The sequence below is a fragment of the Erpetoichthys calabaricus genome, chromosome 16, assembly GCF_900747795.2.
Source record: "Erpetoichthys calabaricus chromosome 16, fErpCal1.3, whole genome shotgun sequence".
NCBI classification, from domain to species: Eukaryota; Metazoa; Chordata; class Cladistia; order Polypteriformes; family Polypteridae; genus Erpetoichthys; species Erpetoichthys calabaricus.
In genome coordinates this window covers 68,004,335-68,017,775 of record NC_041409.2, presented here as the reverse complement: position 1 = coordinate 68,017,775, position 13,441 = coordinate 68,004,335, and the positions used below count along the sequence as shown (strand labels likewise).

At 37.6% G+C, this 13,441-nt stretch overlaps 1 protein-coding gene across 2 annotated transcripts in view; it reads left to right on the top strand.

Moving 5' to 3' along the window:
• fancm (FA complementation group M) overlaps positions 1 to 13,441 on the top strand; it is a 93,162-nt gene that overhangs the window by 34,155 nt on the left and 45,566 nt on the right. For both annotated transcript variants that reach the window (XM_051919904.1, XM_028821700.2), the window contains exon 5: positions 11,523 to 11,654. In XM_051919904.1, coding sequence (XP_051775864.1) covers positions 11,523 to 11,654 — 132 coding nt within the window. The remainder of the gene's footprint in view (positions 1 to 11,522; positions 11,655 to 13,441) is intronic.

The window sequence follows — 13,441 nt, the reverse complement described above, 5'->3', positions numbered from 1 at the left end:
TTCATAGAAAAAAAAATCTCTGGAATCTGGTGCTTTGAGGTGGAAGCAACAATCACTGTGCCACCATGCTACCATAACTAGATGTGACTATATAATATGAATTCTGTTGTAAGATTTGGTGTTCAGGCTGGTAAATATTCTGATTTGTATTATTATATACTATATTTTCAGTTCTGCTCACCTAATTGTGGAATTTGGTTTAAGATGCAGTTTTTGTCATTTGTACTGCTGAAGAGTTTTTCTACATCATATTTAAACATTTTTACTATTACTGGAATAGTGCTCCTGATGTTTAAATGGTAATTTATTATATTTTTTTCCTCACTTTGGATTGCTAAAATCCCAAGACTGGGTTTAGAAGGGTGCAAATTCTCTACCACAGTTTTGTACATATAATTAACTGTAAAGAAGGATTGTTATAATGTGGCATGTTGTCACAATTACTAGCATTGCAGTTCCACAGCTCCAGTGTGCTTTGAATTCTGCTTTGTTTGAAAGTCCGTGTGCAGGTTACATATTCAGCATGCATCCTGCCCCCAGCTACTTTTCTTTTCCTCTTACATATCAAAGATGCGTTTTGACGATTAATCCCCTTAACTTGTCTCTGAGTGAGTGAGTGAGTGAAAGTTGGTGGAGTGTCTGATTCCTGCTTACACCTTATACTGCTGGGATAGGCTTCAGCCCCTGTTTGCTATGCTGATCTCAGTTTAGTGGGTTTGATAATGGGTGGATATTTTATAGTACACTTGCTAAAACAAACTTTATAACAATACCAGCAGCAAACCATGTTTTGTTTTAAAAATTATTGGATTAATTTACAGATCTTTTTGGAATATAAAATAGTTTTTGTTTGCGATATAAGTTAGAAAAAAGTATGTGAATATTTAATAAGAATTTAATTATGCAGTAATCTGCAAAAATATGTTTTATATTTGCTTTTATGAATTTTTGCTTTGTGCCCTTTCCCACCCGTAACCTTTCGTCTTATGGGGGAGGAGTGAAAGCTTTAGATTTGCCAAACATTTTGATCTTGACATTCTAGGGTCCCCTGATACTGAAAACATCGATATCTGGATGATGGGAGGGTGTGTGTGTGTCTATGTGTCTTTGATGATGATCTAGAGCCAAAACGGCTGGACAGAAAAATACCAAACTCAAAACGTATTATGAGATGACGATGTGCTAATTAGTTTTTGATTTGAATCATCCAAGAGAAAGCATTCTAGAGGAACCCTTAAACACTGTAATTCTGCAATTTATTATGAATTCTCGTAAATTGCTATCATAAATACCTATTTTATAATCAGAAAGATAAGGATCAAAGCAGTAAATAGATAATGAAATGTTATAGAATAGTTTGGGTAACTTGGTTGCCAGGGCACAAACCCTACTGACGCTCACATCTGAATTTTTATATATTGTCTCCCTACATTTCAGATTCTTTGTGGCCGTTTCATGTTAAGTACCTCTCCAATTTCATTGTGCTTTATGTTAATTTAACTCATACTAAAAAGCAGTGTTTTTTTTCCTGAATTTTTAATTGAGTCGCACACATACGGTGATAAAACAGTTATAGTAACTTTGATGAGACAATAAGTAAAACAAAGAAATCCCACCACTGAAAACCTGTAAGAAAGTAATTAAGAAAGAGGATAACTAGAAACAATGAGCAATTTCATGTTTATTTTTCAAAGCACTTATTTTCATGCATGTTAAGTGTTTCTTTAATTTGTGAGATAATTTTGAAACTTGCAGATTCCTGTTTTAACTCCAGGATAATCCCACTGATTCCCTTTGTGAACGCTTGTATTTGTAGAAGTTGGTGCCTGTTGGCTTCTTGTGCAGACTGTTATGTAACCTCTTGAATTCTAATCTGACCAAACAAGATCGTGCAACACAGGAGGTCACCCCCTGCCCTGCTGAAGTCACTAAAGGATTTACTAAACCTTAGCACAATTGGAACAGACAGCTGATGGAGAAATACAATTAAAAGGAGATTGCCTTCAGCTTCAAGTTAATCTGGTTCATAGCTGAATTTTTAATTGAAAGTACAGTAAAACAAAAGTGTTGGATTTTTAAAAATTATTTTAGTATTTATTCTCTATTGTATTTTTCACGTTTTACTGTGTTGTAATGTGAAATGCTATGATACTTGTTTAGAATTTTGTACCATTCATTTCCACAAAACTAATTCAATGATTCTGTAGGTATTCCAAATCTTCCTCAACCCAAAACATATTTCTGGTACATTTATAGCTAGCTGCAGAAATAAACTTTTCATGATGAGACTTATTAATCTTTGCAAGTCTACACACTCCTCTTTTTGAGCATGTACTTTCACCTAATCACATAAGCTCCCTAAAGCTGGATTTGGGCCAGTACTCAAACAGCAAATTGCAGCGTTTGCCATACATTCTTGGTTGGGTTTAAGTATATGTTCTGAGTGCACCGCAGTAAAATATTGCCTTTTTTTGGTTTTTGATTTTTTTTTAAATCTGGCATTTGCTCAATGTTTTGGGTCAGTGTCCTTTTTAAAGACAACTCTACTTCCAAGTCGCCATTTCCTTGTAGACTGTGAGCTTTCTCCCTGGATTTTGTCATCTGTCCTCACACATATTCATTTGATCACACAGGCCATATGAAAGGTATTTCAGAGTCTTAAGCCATGTTTTCCTTATTTCTGTTTAACTGACTTTACTGTGCTTTGGTGAATTTTCTGTGCCTTGGAAATTTTGTTATTCTGATATGCCAGTAAGTTTATTCTAGATTTGCTTATCTGGATTAGGTGGGTTTAATAATTGATGAATGGGTGTCCTTTTGTTTTTTTTAATGTAGTTTTTATTAGGAGTGTTAACTAACAGATTTTAAGAGACATTTTTTAACGTAATCTTTTATTCTAGCAGCACACGGGACAGTTCAGTTTAACCAGTTACTGTATAATGTCTCTGATGAATCTGTCTATTTAGGTTTGTTATACAGTAAGAACATTTACTGAATTAGATATTATATGCGTGGGCGGCACGGTGACGCAGTGGTAGTGCTGCTGCCTCGCAGTTAGGAGACCTGGGTTCTCTTTCCGGGTCCTCCCTGTGTGGTGTTTGCATGTTCTCCCAGTGTCTGTTTGGGTTTCCTCCCACAGTCCAAAGACATGCAGGTTAGGTGCATTGGCGATCCAAAATTGTCCCTAGTGTGTGTGTGTGTGTGTGTGTGTGTGTGTGTGTGCGCGCGCGCGCGCGCCCTGCCCAGGGATTTGTTCCTGCCTTGTGCCCTGTGTTGGCTGGGATTGGCTCCAGCAGACCTCCGTGACCCTGTGTTAGGATATAGCGGGTTGGATGATGACTGACTGACTGACATTATATGCCTTTTTCTTCAATAGTTGGATTTAAAAGAATATGTACTTTTTATATTTGCATTTAGAGAGCTTTTCTCTCTCGATCATTTGTAAAAATCCAAGTAACACATATTAAGTATCCATGAAGATTTTTCTTTTCATGGCGGTTTATTCTGAGAAATCCTTAAACAAAATACAAAACTATTTAAAATTCAATGTTGGTAAAACATTAATTACTAAAGGAAGTCACAGAAGAAGTGTATGTTGGTGCCTAGATGTTCTGCATAATCCCACTATTCTCTAAAGTGAGGGCCATCACTTGATGCTATGTTAATGTGTGCAACACAATGAAAAGGCATATTTGTATTGCAGTGGATGCAGTGGACACATCCCTGTTATTGGGGGGTGCCCTTTACAATCGTGTGTTTCTCTTCTTAGCTATGGTAAAATGAACAGTTAGAAGAGAAGATGAGTCGGAGCAAACTGTACCACATTAAACTTGAACAGTGAAATGACAGTTCTGCATCCACCCCTAAGTAAGTTTCCAAATAAACCATAACACAGCCATAAGAGTTTTTTAGGAGGATAGATACAATATCCTTAAGTTGATATTTTTTGGATTTCAGGAGCTGCTTCATTGTAGAATTGACATCATCAGATCACTAGATATTTTAAACTAATCGAAGACCAACACAAATGCACAATGTTAAGGTATAAACAAGTATATTATACCTTTCAATATCGCAGCTAAAATGTAGCTAGCAGACAGGGTCACTCTCTCATGATGATGGTTATTGGCTTTTGAAAGTATATGACCTGTGAAAGAATTCTCATCTTCTCTGCTGATATTGAATTTTCATGTTTCTAATTATGTAACTAATCTGTTGGCACAGGGATATGTCGACATCTGTTTAGTAAGCCTGCAGCTGTTTGTAATAATTGAGAAGACTAGTATGCTCACAGAAAATTGAATTTAAATATTCAGAGAAGATGGATTCAGAAATGTAAAGTGCAAAATATGCAAGTGACAGGAGCATCATTGGTGTGCAGTAGTCGTCTAAAATATATACAGTATCCATCCATCCATTCATCCATCCATTTTCTATACGCACCTATCCAGAGCAGGATCACAGGGAAGCTTGGAGCCTATCCCAGCAAGCAGCAGGCGTAAGACAGGAACAAATCCTGGACAGGACTCCATGCCAACCTATCACAAATCTGGTTACATTTTGCAAGAATGGTACGCTAGGAAAAATGTTGACTTGTTTATAGTTAGCTTTATAAAAAAAAAAAAAAAAATTATAGTTAACTTTTCTTAATTCAATTTTTTTATTTTTTGAAAATTCAGTCTTCAACTATTTAGTAAGATTTGTATAGTTTTGTCAGTAAAACAATTTTTTGTCTAGTACTGCTTCTTTTTAGGTTTAACTTCTAAATAATTCTAGCAAACCTTTATCAGAGAAAGGGCTGCTATTAGTGCAGTAATTAGCTGTGCTGCCTTTAGCTCCAGAAATCTGAGTTCTGTTTTTGATCAGACCATTATCTATATGTAGGTTGTATGTTCTAACCGTGCATGTGTAAATTTCTTTTACCCATTCTCAGCCCCAGTACTCCTGCCTGCCTCAGATATATATGTTTAGCTGGTAATTCTAAATTGACTCATTGTGATTAAAAACATTCTGCAGTTGAACTGGTAAAAGCCTGACAGTCATTGTACCAGCTGGTTCATGCTATGTGATCATAATTCTGAAGATGGGGATGAAAGGGTTGTTGACGGCTAGGTATATTATGGTTAGCCATCACAGCATTCGCACAACCTCGAGTGAGATGTAGGAGGATTGTGGCAGCTGCTGAAGTGTTGCTGGGAATAGAGCGCAGCTTTTGCTCTGTAATGTGAATCAGATTTAGGAAAGCCAGGATTCCACACATTCTTGCACATATATTTTTCTCTGTTTTTTTTTAATTTTATTTATACTGTGAGCAATTTCAATGGCTGTAGGTTTTACTAGATAGTGGAGAATAAGACTCTCCTTCTTTGTTTATTAAAAGTCTAATTAAGTAAGCCCTCTCATTGTTATAAGATTTATTATGTAATCTCTTTTTTATAATTAAGTTTTCTGTCATAGGTGTCAGACAGATTTTAAAGTAATATATAAAAGAAATAACCCAACAGTTTTATTTAACTTGAAGGTGGCATCTTTTAAATTTTGAAAAAGATTTTTACCATCTTCTTTACATACTGTTAGATGTTTGATTTCACTTCAGGATGCATACTCTAATAGGATTTTATTATTTGGAAAAATAATTATGAATGTCTGGTTTAGCGTTCGCTTCCTGGGTCCTCCCTGCTTGGAGTTTGCATGTTCTCCTTGTGTCTGTGTGGGTTTCCTCCCACCGTCCAAAGACATGCAGGTTAGGTGCATTGGCGATTCTAAATTGTCCCTAGTGTGTGCTTGGTGTGTGTGTGTGTGTGTGTGTGCGTGTGTGTGTGCACCCTGCAGTGGGTTGGCGCCCTGCCCAGGATTTGTTCCTTCCTTGCTCCCTGTGCTGGATGAGATTGGCTCCAGCAGACTCCTGTGACCCTGTGTTAGGATATAGTAGGTTGGATAATGACTGACTGACTGTTGTATGTTTTACAGCTTGCACAGTGCATTGACTTGTGGCATTTCTGTTTTATCTTAGAAAATCGCTGGCATGAGCCTCACTTTCAGTATCCTCTGATGTGTAATGAAGCAAGGCTCCTACAGTATTCCTTAAATATGTTAGTCATTTCTTTGGATTCATTTACTTTAGACAGTAATGTTAATCCTTGTAGTTGTTTTCCAAATGGTATTCTTATGTATTTGTTGAGGTAAAATTATACTAACCATTTTTTCTCGTTCTTACTGGGAAATTAATTGCTTTGTTTCTCTTGTGGTAGGAAAATGGAATTCTGTTTGTAGTGACCTTTTCACTTGTTGAGCACAGCATTGGGTGATCTTGCATATACTTGATCTATTTAAGAGATCTTACTAATAAATTCTGATATTCTTCTAGCTTGAAATTTATTTTATAGGCAATCAAATGATTTGGCTCCTCAAATATACTGTTAAGTGTTTCTCAGAGTGTGCAGATACCTCTGGAGCTACATTGATCTCTATAAAACTATCCGTTTTTGCTAAAATTTAGTTAATTGTCTAGAAAGGAATTTAAAATAAGCTTTTTTTAAGGGATGTTTTCCAGAATTTCTGACCCCATGTGGCTTGAAATTTTTTTGGGGTCACTCTTTGTATTCATGTGATATTTCTGTCATTGTGCCTTTGTCTGTAGGCACTGCTAATCTGTTTGGGATGCCACACCATCTGTTTTGACAGAGCTGCTTGAAGTTAACAGCACCTGCCCAGTTTAAAACCAGTCCAGAGCTGCTTTGCATACAGTGAGAGGCTTATTATTATGAATGGAGTTAATAGTATAGTGTTGTACCATGTTAGCCATTATGGATGCAATGAGAAGTCAAGCAAAATGACAATTATTATTGGCTAACTGAACAGAAGGGGCAGCTCAGACCCCTTCTTCAGGCAAGTTTTAGTTATTGCTGTAGTCAAATTATAGATATGATAGCCTTTTTTACTCATGTTGTTAGAAAATCAGAATAGTGTCAGGTTTATTTTCAAATAGGGAATTTCATATTTTTGTAATTTGTAAAAAAATAATGATAATTAAAATAAAAATAGCCAGTGCAAGTAATGCCCACAAAATACTGTACTTAGCCAGTATTTACTGGGAAGCTAGATGAATAGTGGTGCAAAATGGGCAGTATACCATTTAATCCCAGATTAGGTGCAATAACCCCTTATTGCCTTTGATATTTTGTAGCTCCAGAGACTGTGGGTAGTTTCTTAATTCTTTTACTGGCTTTGTGGAGGGTGCATAACTTCATGTGTCAATGTAGTTTTTCTTTGGATGCTCTTGTTTCTTTCTGTATCTCAAAGATGAACATATATATAGGTCTCCTGCAAACAGTAACTAGCCTGGTTTGAGGGAGTGTTGGTCCAATCCTATTTCTGTAATGATCAAGATGATTCAGAAAATTTATTTGAATGGATGGAATTTTGTACCCTTTACAAGATTCTATTTTTGCATCCTAATAATATGTAATTTTCTAGATGTTGCTTTGTACAAGATTTATTTTCCCTCTATGCATTCTTTTTAGGAGTAGCATGGTGGTGCTACTAACTTTTGCTTAGGCCTTCCTCTTTTCCTCTTCCCTGGCAGCTGCATCCTTAGCATCCTTCTCCCAATATACCCAGCACATGTCCAAACCAACGCAATCTTGCCTCTCTGACTTTGTCTCCTAACCGTCCAACTTGAGCTGACCCTCTAATGTACTCATTTCTAATCCTGTCCAACCTCGTCACACCCAGTGCAAATCTTAGCATCTTTAGCTCTGCCACCTCCAGCTGTGCCTCCTGCTTTCTGGTCAGTGCCACCGATTCCAGCCTATATAACATACTGTAGCTGATCCTATAGACCTTCCCTTTCACTCTTGCTGATACTCGTCTGTCACAAATTACTCCTGACACTCTTCTTCACCCATTCCACCCTGCCAGCACTCTCTTCTTCACCTCTCTTCCGCAATCCCCATTACTCTGTACGGTTGATCCCAAGTATTTAAACTCATCCACCTTCGCCAACTCTACTTCTGCATCCTCACCATTCCACTGACCTCCCTCTCATTTACACACATGTATTCTGTTTTGTTCCTACTGACCTTCATTCCTCTCCTCTCTAGAGCATATCTCCATCTCTCCGGGGTCTCCTCAACCTGCTCCCTACTATCGCTACAGATCACAATATCATCAGCAAACATCATAGTCCACGGGGACATTTCATCTGTCAACCTGTCCATCACCACTGCAAATAAGAAAGGGCTCAGAGCCGATCCCAATGTAATCCCACCTCCAACTTGAATGCATCCGTCACTCCTACCGCAGACCTCACCACAGTCACACTTCCCTCGTACATACCCTGTACAACTCTTACATACTTCTCTGCCACTCCCGACTCCCTCATACAATACCACAGCTCCTCTTGAGGCACTCTGTCATATGCTTTCTCCAGGTCCACAAAGATGCAATGCAACTCCTTCTGGACATCTATAAACTTCTCCATCAACATCCTTAGAGCAAACATTGCATCTGTGGTGCTCCTTCTTAGCATGAAACCATATTGCTGCTCACTAATCATCACCTCACTTCTTAACCTAGCTTCCACTACTCTTTCCCATAACTTCATGCTGTGGCTCATCAATTTTATTCCCTTGTAGTTACTGCAGTCCTGCACATCCCCCTTATTTTTAAATATCGGCACCAGTACACTTCTTCTCCACTCCTCAGGCATCCTCTCACTTTCCAAGATTTCCAATTAAACAATCTGGTTAAAAATCTACTGCCATCTCTTCTAAACACCTCCATGCTTCCATATGCATGTCATCTGGACCAACGGCCTTTCCATTTTTCATCCTCTTCATAGCTGTCCTTACTTCCTCCTTGCTAATCCGTTGCACTTCCTGATTCACTATCTCCACATCATTCAATCTCTTCTCTCTCTCATTCTCTTCATTCATCAGCCTCTCAAAGTCCTCTTTCCATTTGCTCAACACACTCTCCTCGCTTGTGGGTATGTTCCCATCTTTATCCTTTATCACCCTAACCTGCTGCACATCTTTCCCAGCTCGGTCCCTCTGTCTAGCCAATCGGTACAGGTCCTTTTCTCCCTCCTTAGTGTCCAACCTCTCATACAACTCATCATACGCCTTTTCTTTAGCCTTCGCCACCTCTCTCTTCACCTTGCGCCATATCTCCTTGTACTCTTGTCTACTTTCTGCATCTCTCTGACTATCCCGCTTCTTCTTTGCTATCCTCTTCCTCTGTATACTCTCCTGTATTTCCTCATTCCACCACCAGGTTTCCTTTTCCTCCTTCCTCTTTCCAGATGTCACACCAAGCATTCTCTTTATGAAATTTCCACTCTGTCCCCCATGTGTATGTTAATCTTCTGCCTCTCTGTTTCTCCTTACACATCCCAAAAATGAGCATTTATTGTTAATTGTCAATCATAACTTGATGCTAAGCAGTAGTTTGGGTGGGTCCTGGGAAGGACTGGCACTGTTTCCTGGGTTGCTTCTTTGCTTTATTCCTTCCTAAGGAAAATGATACTCATTAGGAATTTTTAAATAATAATTAAAATCATCTTTTAATATTCCTGTGAAGATGGATGCTGCTCATAAAACAGTGCATGCAAAGACTCTGTCTTGACCTGGTCTATATATTTTTTCCCTATGACTGCTGTTTTATATTCTGACCTTTATGGTAAACATTAATATTAATAATTTCCCACCTACACCATTCTGTTGTCTGTTTATATTTATTGTGGATTCAGAAAGTATGTGGGGGGCAGGGGAGTAACATCTTAGGGGCAGGGATAGAAAAACTGATTAGAATTGAGGAAAGGATGAATGCAGCCAAACACAGAGAGGTCCTTGAAGAAGACCTGCTCCAGAATGCATGTGATCTCAGACTGGCAGCACTGGAGTGGCTTCAGGACAAGATTTCGAGTGTGCTTGTGTGTCCCATCCAAAGCTCTGACTTTAACTCCACAGAACACGAGTGGAGACACCTGGTGATGGCAATTTACAGATGCTTCCTATCCAATCTAAAGGGGTTTGAGAGGATCTGCCAAGAAGAACGGGAAAAACTGCCCTAACCAAGGAGTACAAAGCATGTAGAGATTTACCCAAGAAAACTGAAAGATGTAATTGCTGCTAAAGGGTGTACTATAAAATACAGAATTAAGGGTGTCAATATTTCTATTAACGAGAGATTTTATTTTTTCAATTTTAATAAATTTGCTAATCTTTCAGGAGACATGTTTTCACTTTGTCATTATAGTAATTCGAGTGTAGACTGATGGACAGATTTATTCTTTTAAAATTAAATTTACAACACAATAAAGTGTGCAGAAAGTGAAGGGGTCTGAATACTTTCTAACTCCACTGTATGTACGGTTAATATTAATAGTAAACTCAAGTTCTTGTGCTTATGATACAACACTGTTGTGTTTAAAGTCTCATATTCTTCACTTAGCTACCAATCTATTCATCATCTCAAAACATATTATACCCATGTGGCAAAGCACAAGTATATAAACAGTAAACAAAACTCTCAACATGTCAGCATCAAAACCTGGAAGTTATTCTTTGCTTCTAAGAAGCTACAGAATTTGAAGCTGTTTGGTACTGTCTTGCCAACTTAACTTCACTGAAGTTTAAAATTTGAGGCACTTGTCTTTGCCTGGCCATCTCCCAAGACCATATATTTAGTGTTGTAAAATTCAAAATCCTCACCTAAATCCCATATATAAAGCCTTTTATGATGCTTGTCTTTAGACTTAGTTGGCAGATTGTGTTTTTGGGCAAGAATCCTGTGACATCTGATGATCTAAATGCCATCTTTTTATTTTTGTTTTAGTTTCACAGTTACTGCTTGAATTGGTCCTTCAAAATGATCTTACAAAATACTGCATACAAAAAATGTAATGTTTACCATTGCTTTATGCTTGTACAGTGACACAAATCAGAATAGAGTAGCATTGTTTTAAGGATAAGAGCTGTCAGTGTTACCTAGTAATTACTATTGTATGTCAAGATAACAGGCATATTTTAAAAAAATTTATTTTGTGTTGAATAAACAGTGTTACAGAGTTGCATTTAGATATTTACAAATGTCTTTCTTCAGCTGTTCCAATTTTCCAAATTGCAAAGACCTGCAGTGTTGATTGGCAACACCGAATTGTCTCAGTATGAGTGAATGTGCTCTGTGGTCAACTGTCAGTCCATCCAGGGTTTTCCTTGTCTTTTGTCTGATGCTGAGATATGTTCCTTGTTCCTTCTGATGTTGAATTGGATAGTTGTGTACAGAAAATTGATGGACAGTTAAAATATAAAAAAGCACAATTTCTTCATCATTACTTTTTACCTACATATGTTAGGGGAGACGTAATGGCCTATTACTAGGAAGACCTAAAAAAACCAACACTGCATGTTAGAGGCACAATAATTGTTAAAATCATTCCATTTCATTTTTATGAAATGATTGTCTGAATTATTTCTAACTTATGTTTTTTGTTTTTTTTCTTTTTCTTTCTGTTACAGGTTTTGGAGGCATTTGTTAGTCGGCTGATTAGGCTAAATGTCCTTTCACGAAGAGACTTTCAATCTCTTACTAAGTACCAGCTTGTTCTAGCTCGAGATCAGATGAGGCGAAACCCCCACCCTCACATTACAGTAAGATTTTTATTAGTCGGAGGCCAACATTCATAAAAAAGTTCTGCTTTTGTCTAATTGTTATTTTTAGCTTTAATATTCTAGAACCTTATGGGTCTGAAACCTGTTCACAGACAATTTTGGGGAAGTTTCCACATTCTTTCCTTGACGACTACCAGCTATCTCTGCTAAAACAGTTCTCCATTCTGTGGTCATGCAGTTATTTACTTCTAAAGAGTAGTTTATCTGTGCTATTGTGGATTTTTGATGAAACCACTAAGTACAATTACTTCACTTATTTTTGAAAAGCTGTTGTAATAGATGATGTCCTTACCTGCCTTTGCAAAATCAACAGTCATGGAGAGACATGGATATTGAAAACATTTTGTTTATAAGTAAACATAATAAGGTCAGGGATCATAAGAAGTAAAAGTGAAACACAGACCAAAAATAAATCCCCAAAGCCACCTTCAAGCCCCTCAGATTCTGGCCAACCCTTTTCACAGCTTTGTAATCCAATTTCTTTTAATCCTGGGCTCACCAAGCTCTCTGCTGTATTTTAAATCACATCTAGGTGTCCCTCATAATCAGTCCAGAATTTAGGAGGTCCGGTCCACAGTACTTTCTGTAATCTTCTGTAGTGAAAAGTCAAGCAAAATGACACCTTTTATTGGCTAACTAAAAATATTACAATATGCTTTCAAGGCAACTCAGGCCCTTTCTCCAGGCAAAATGTAATCTTCTGCTAATACTCAGTCAGCGGCTGTCAAGCTCAGTCACTGTAGTTGCAGGTTTGCTTGTCAACCAAGTTCCGCTTTTTAATTGGACTTCTACCTTAATTAAGCAAACTGTTATTTGCTAGCAATTATTTTGAAGTAAATCTATAAATTTTTAAACATGGTTTGCTTAATTTTGTGGGACTGTAGCAAGCATTTATACACTGTGTGCACAATTATTAGAAAAGTCAGTTTTCTGAACTTGTCATTGTTTTCTTGTACATTATTTTATACATCTCTAAACCATATAGACCTGAATTATTTGGATGTAATCATTTTCACAGGCTATGTAATTGTTTAATGAGAGAGAGTGTGTGTGGCTTAAAGCGATTAACGCATTATATTAAGGTGTGCATAATTTTTAGGCAACTGTGTTACCTTAGGGTAAAATGGACCAAAGACTGCAGGACAATTAAACGTTTTGTTGCAAATAGTCAGCAGGTTTGCAAAAAATGCTAGGAGAAAAAAAGGTGCAAATTAACTGTAAAAGACTTCAGAAGAGTTAAACATGAAGCTACCAGAAGGCTGTTATCCTCCAGTGCCTCTATATTCCAGAACTGCAACTTACCTGGAGGGTCCAGAAGTACAAGGTATCAAGTGTTCATAGGTAAGACAACCACCACTGAATAAGATTCACAAGTTAAGACATGAAGATTGGGCCAGGAAATACCTGAAAACAGATTTTGTCAAAGGTTTTATGGATAGATGAGATGACAGTGACTCTTGATGGAGCAGACAGATGAACCCATGGCTAGACCACTAATGAACACAGGGTATCTATTGAATCAGACAGTAGCAAAGTGGGCAGGGGTATGGTGCTGGTGTGGGCTGCTATCATTAAGGATAATCTAGTGGACCTTTTCGGTATGAAGATGGACTGAAACTTCACCCCCAGACCTACTGCCAGTTTTGCGAAGATAATTGTTGCAGTAGTACAAGAGGAAATCAGTAATACTCAAGAAGGCCACAATCTTTAAGCAGGACAATGCTCCATCACATGCATCCAAGCACTCTGCTGCTTAGCTAGCCAGC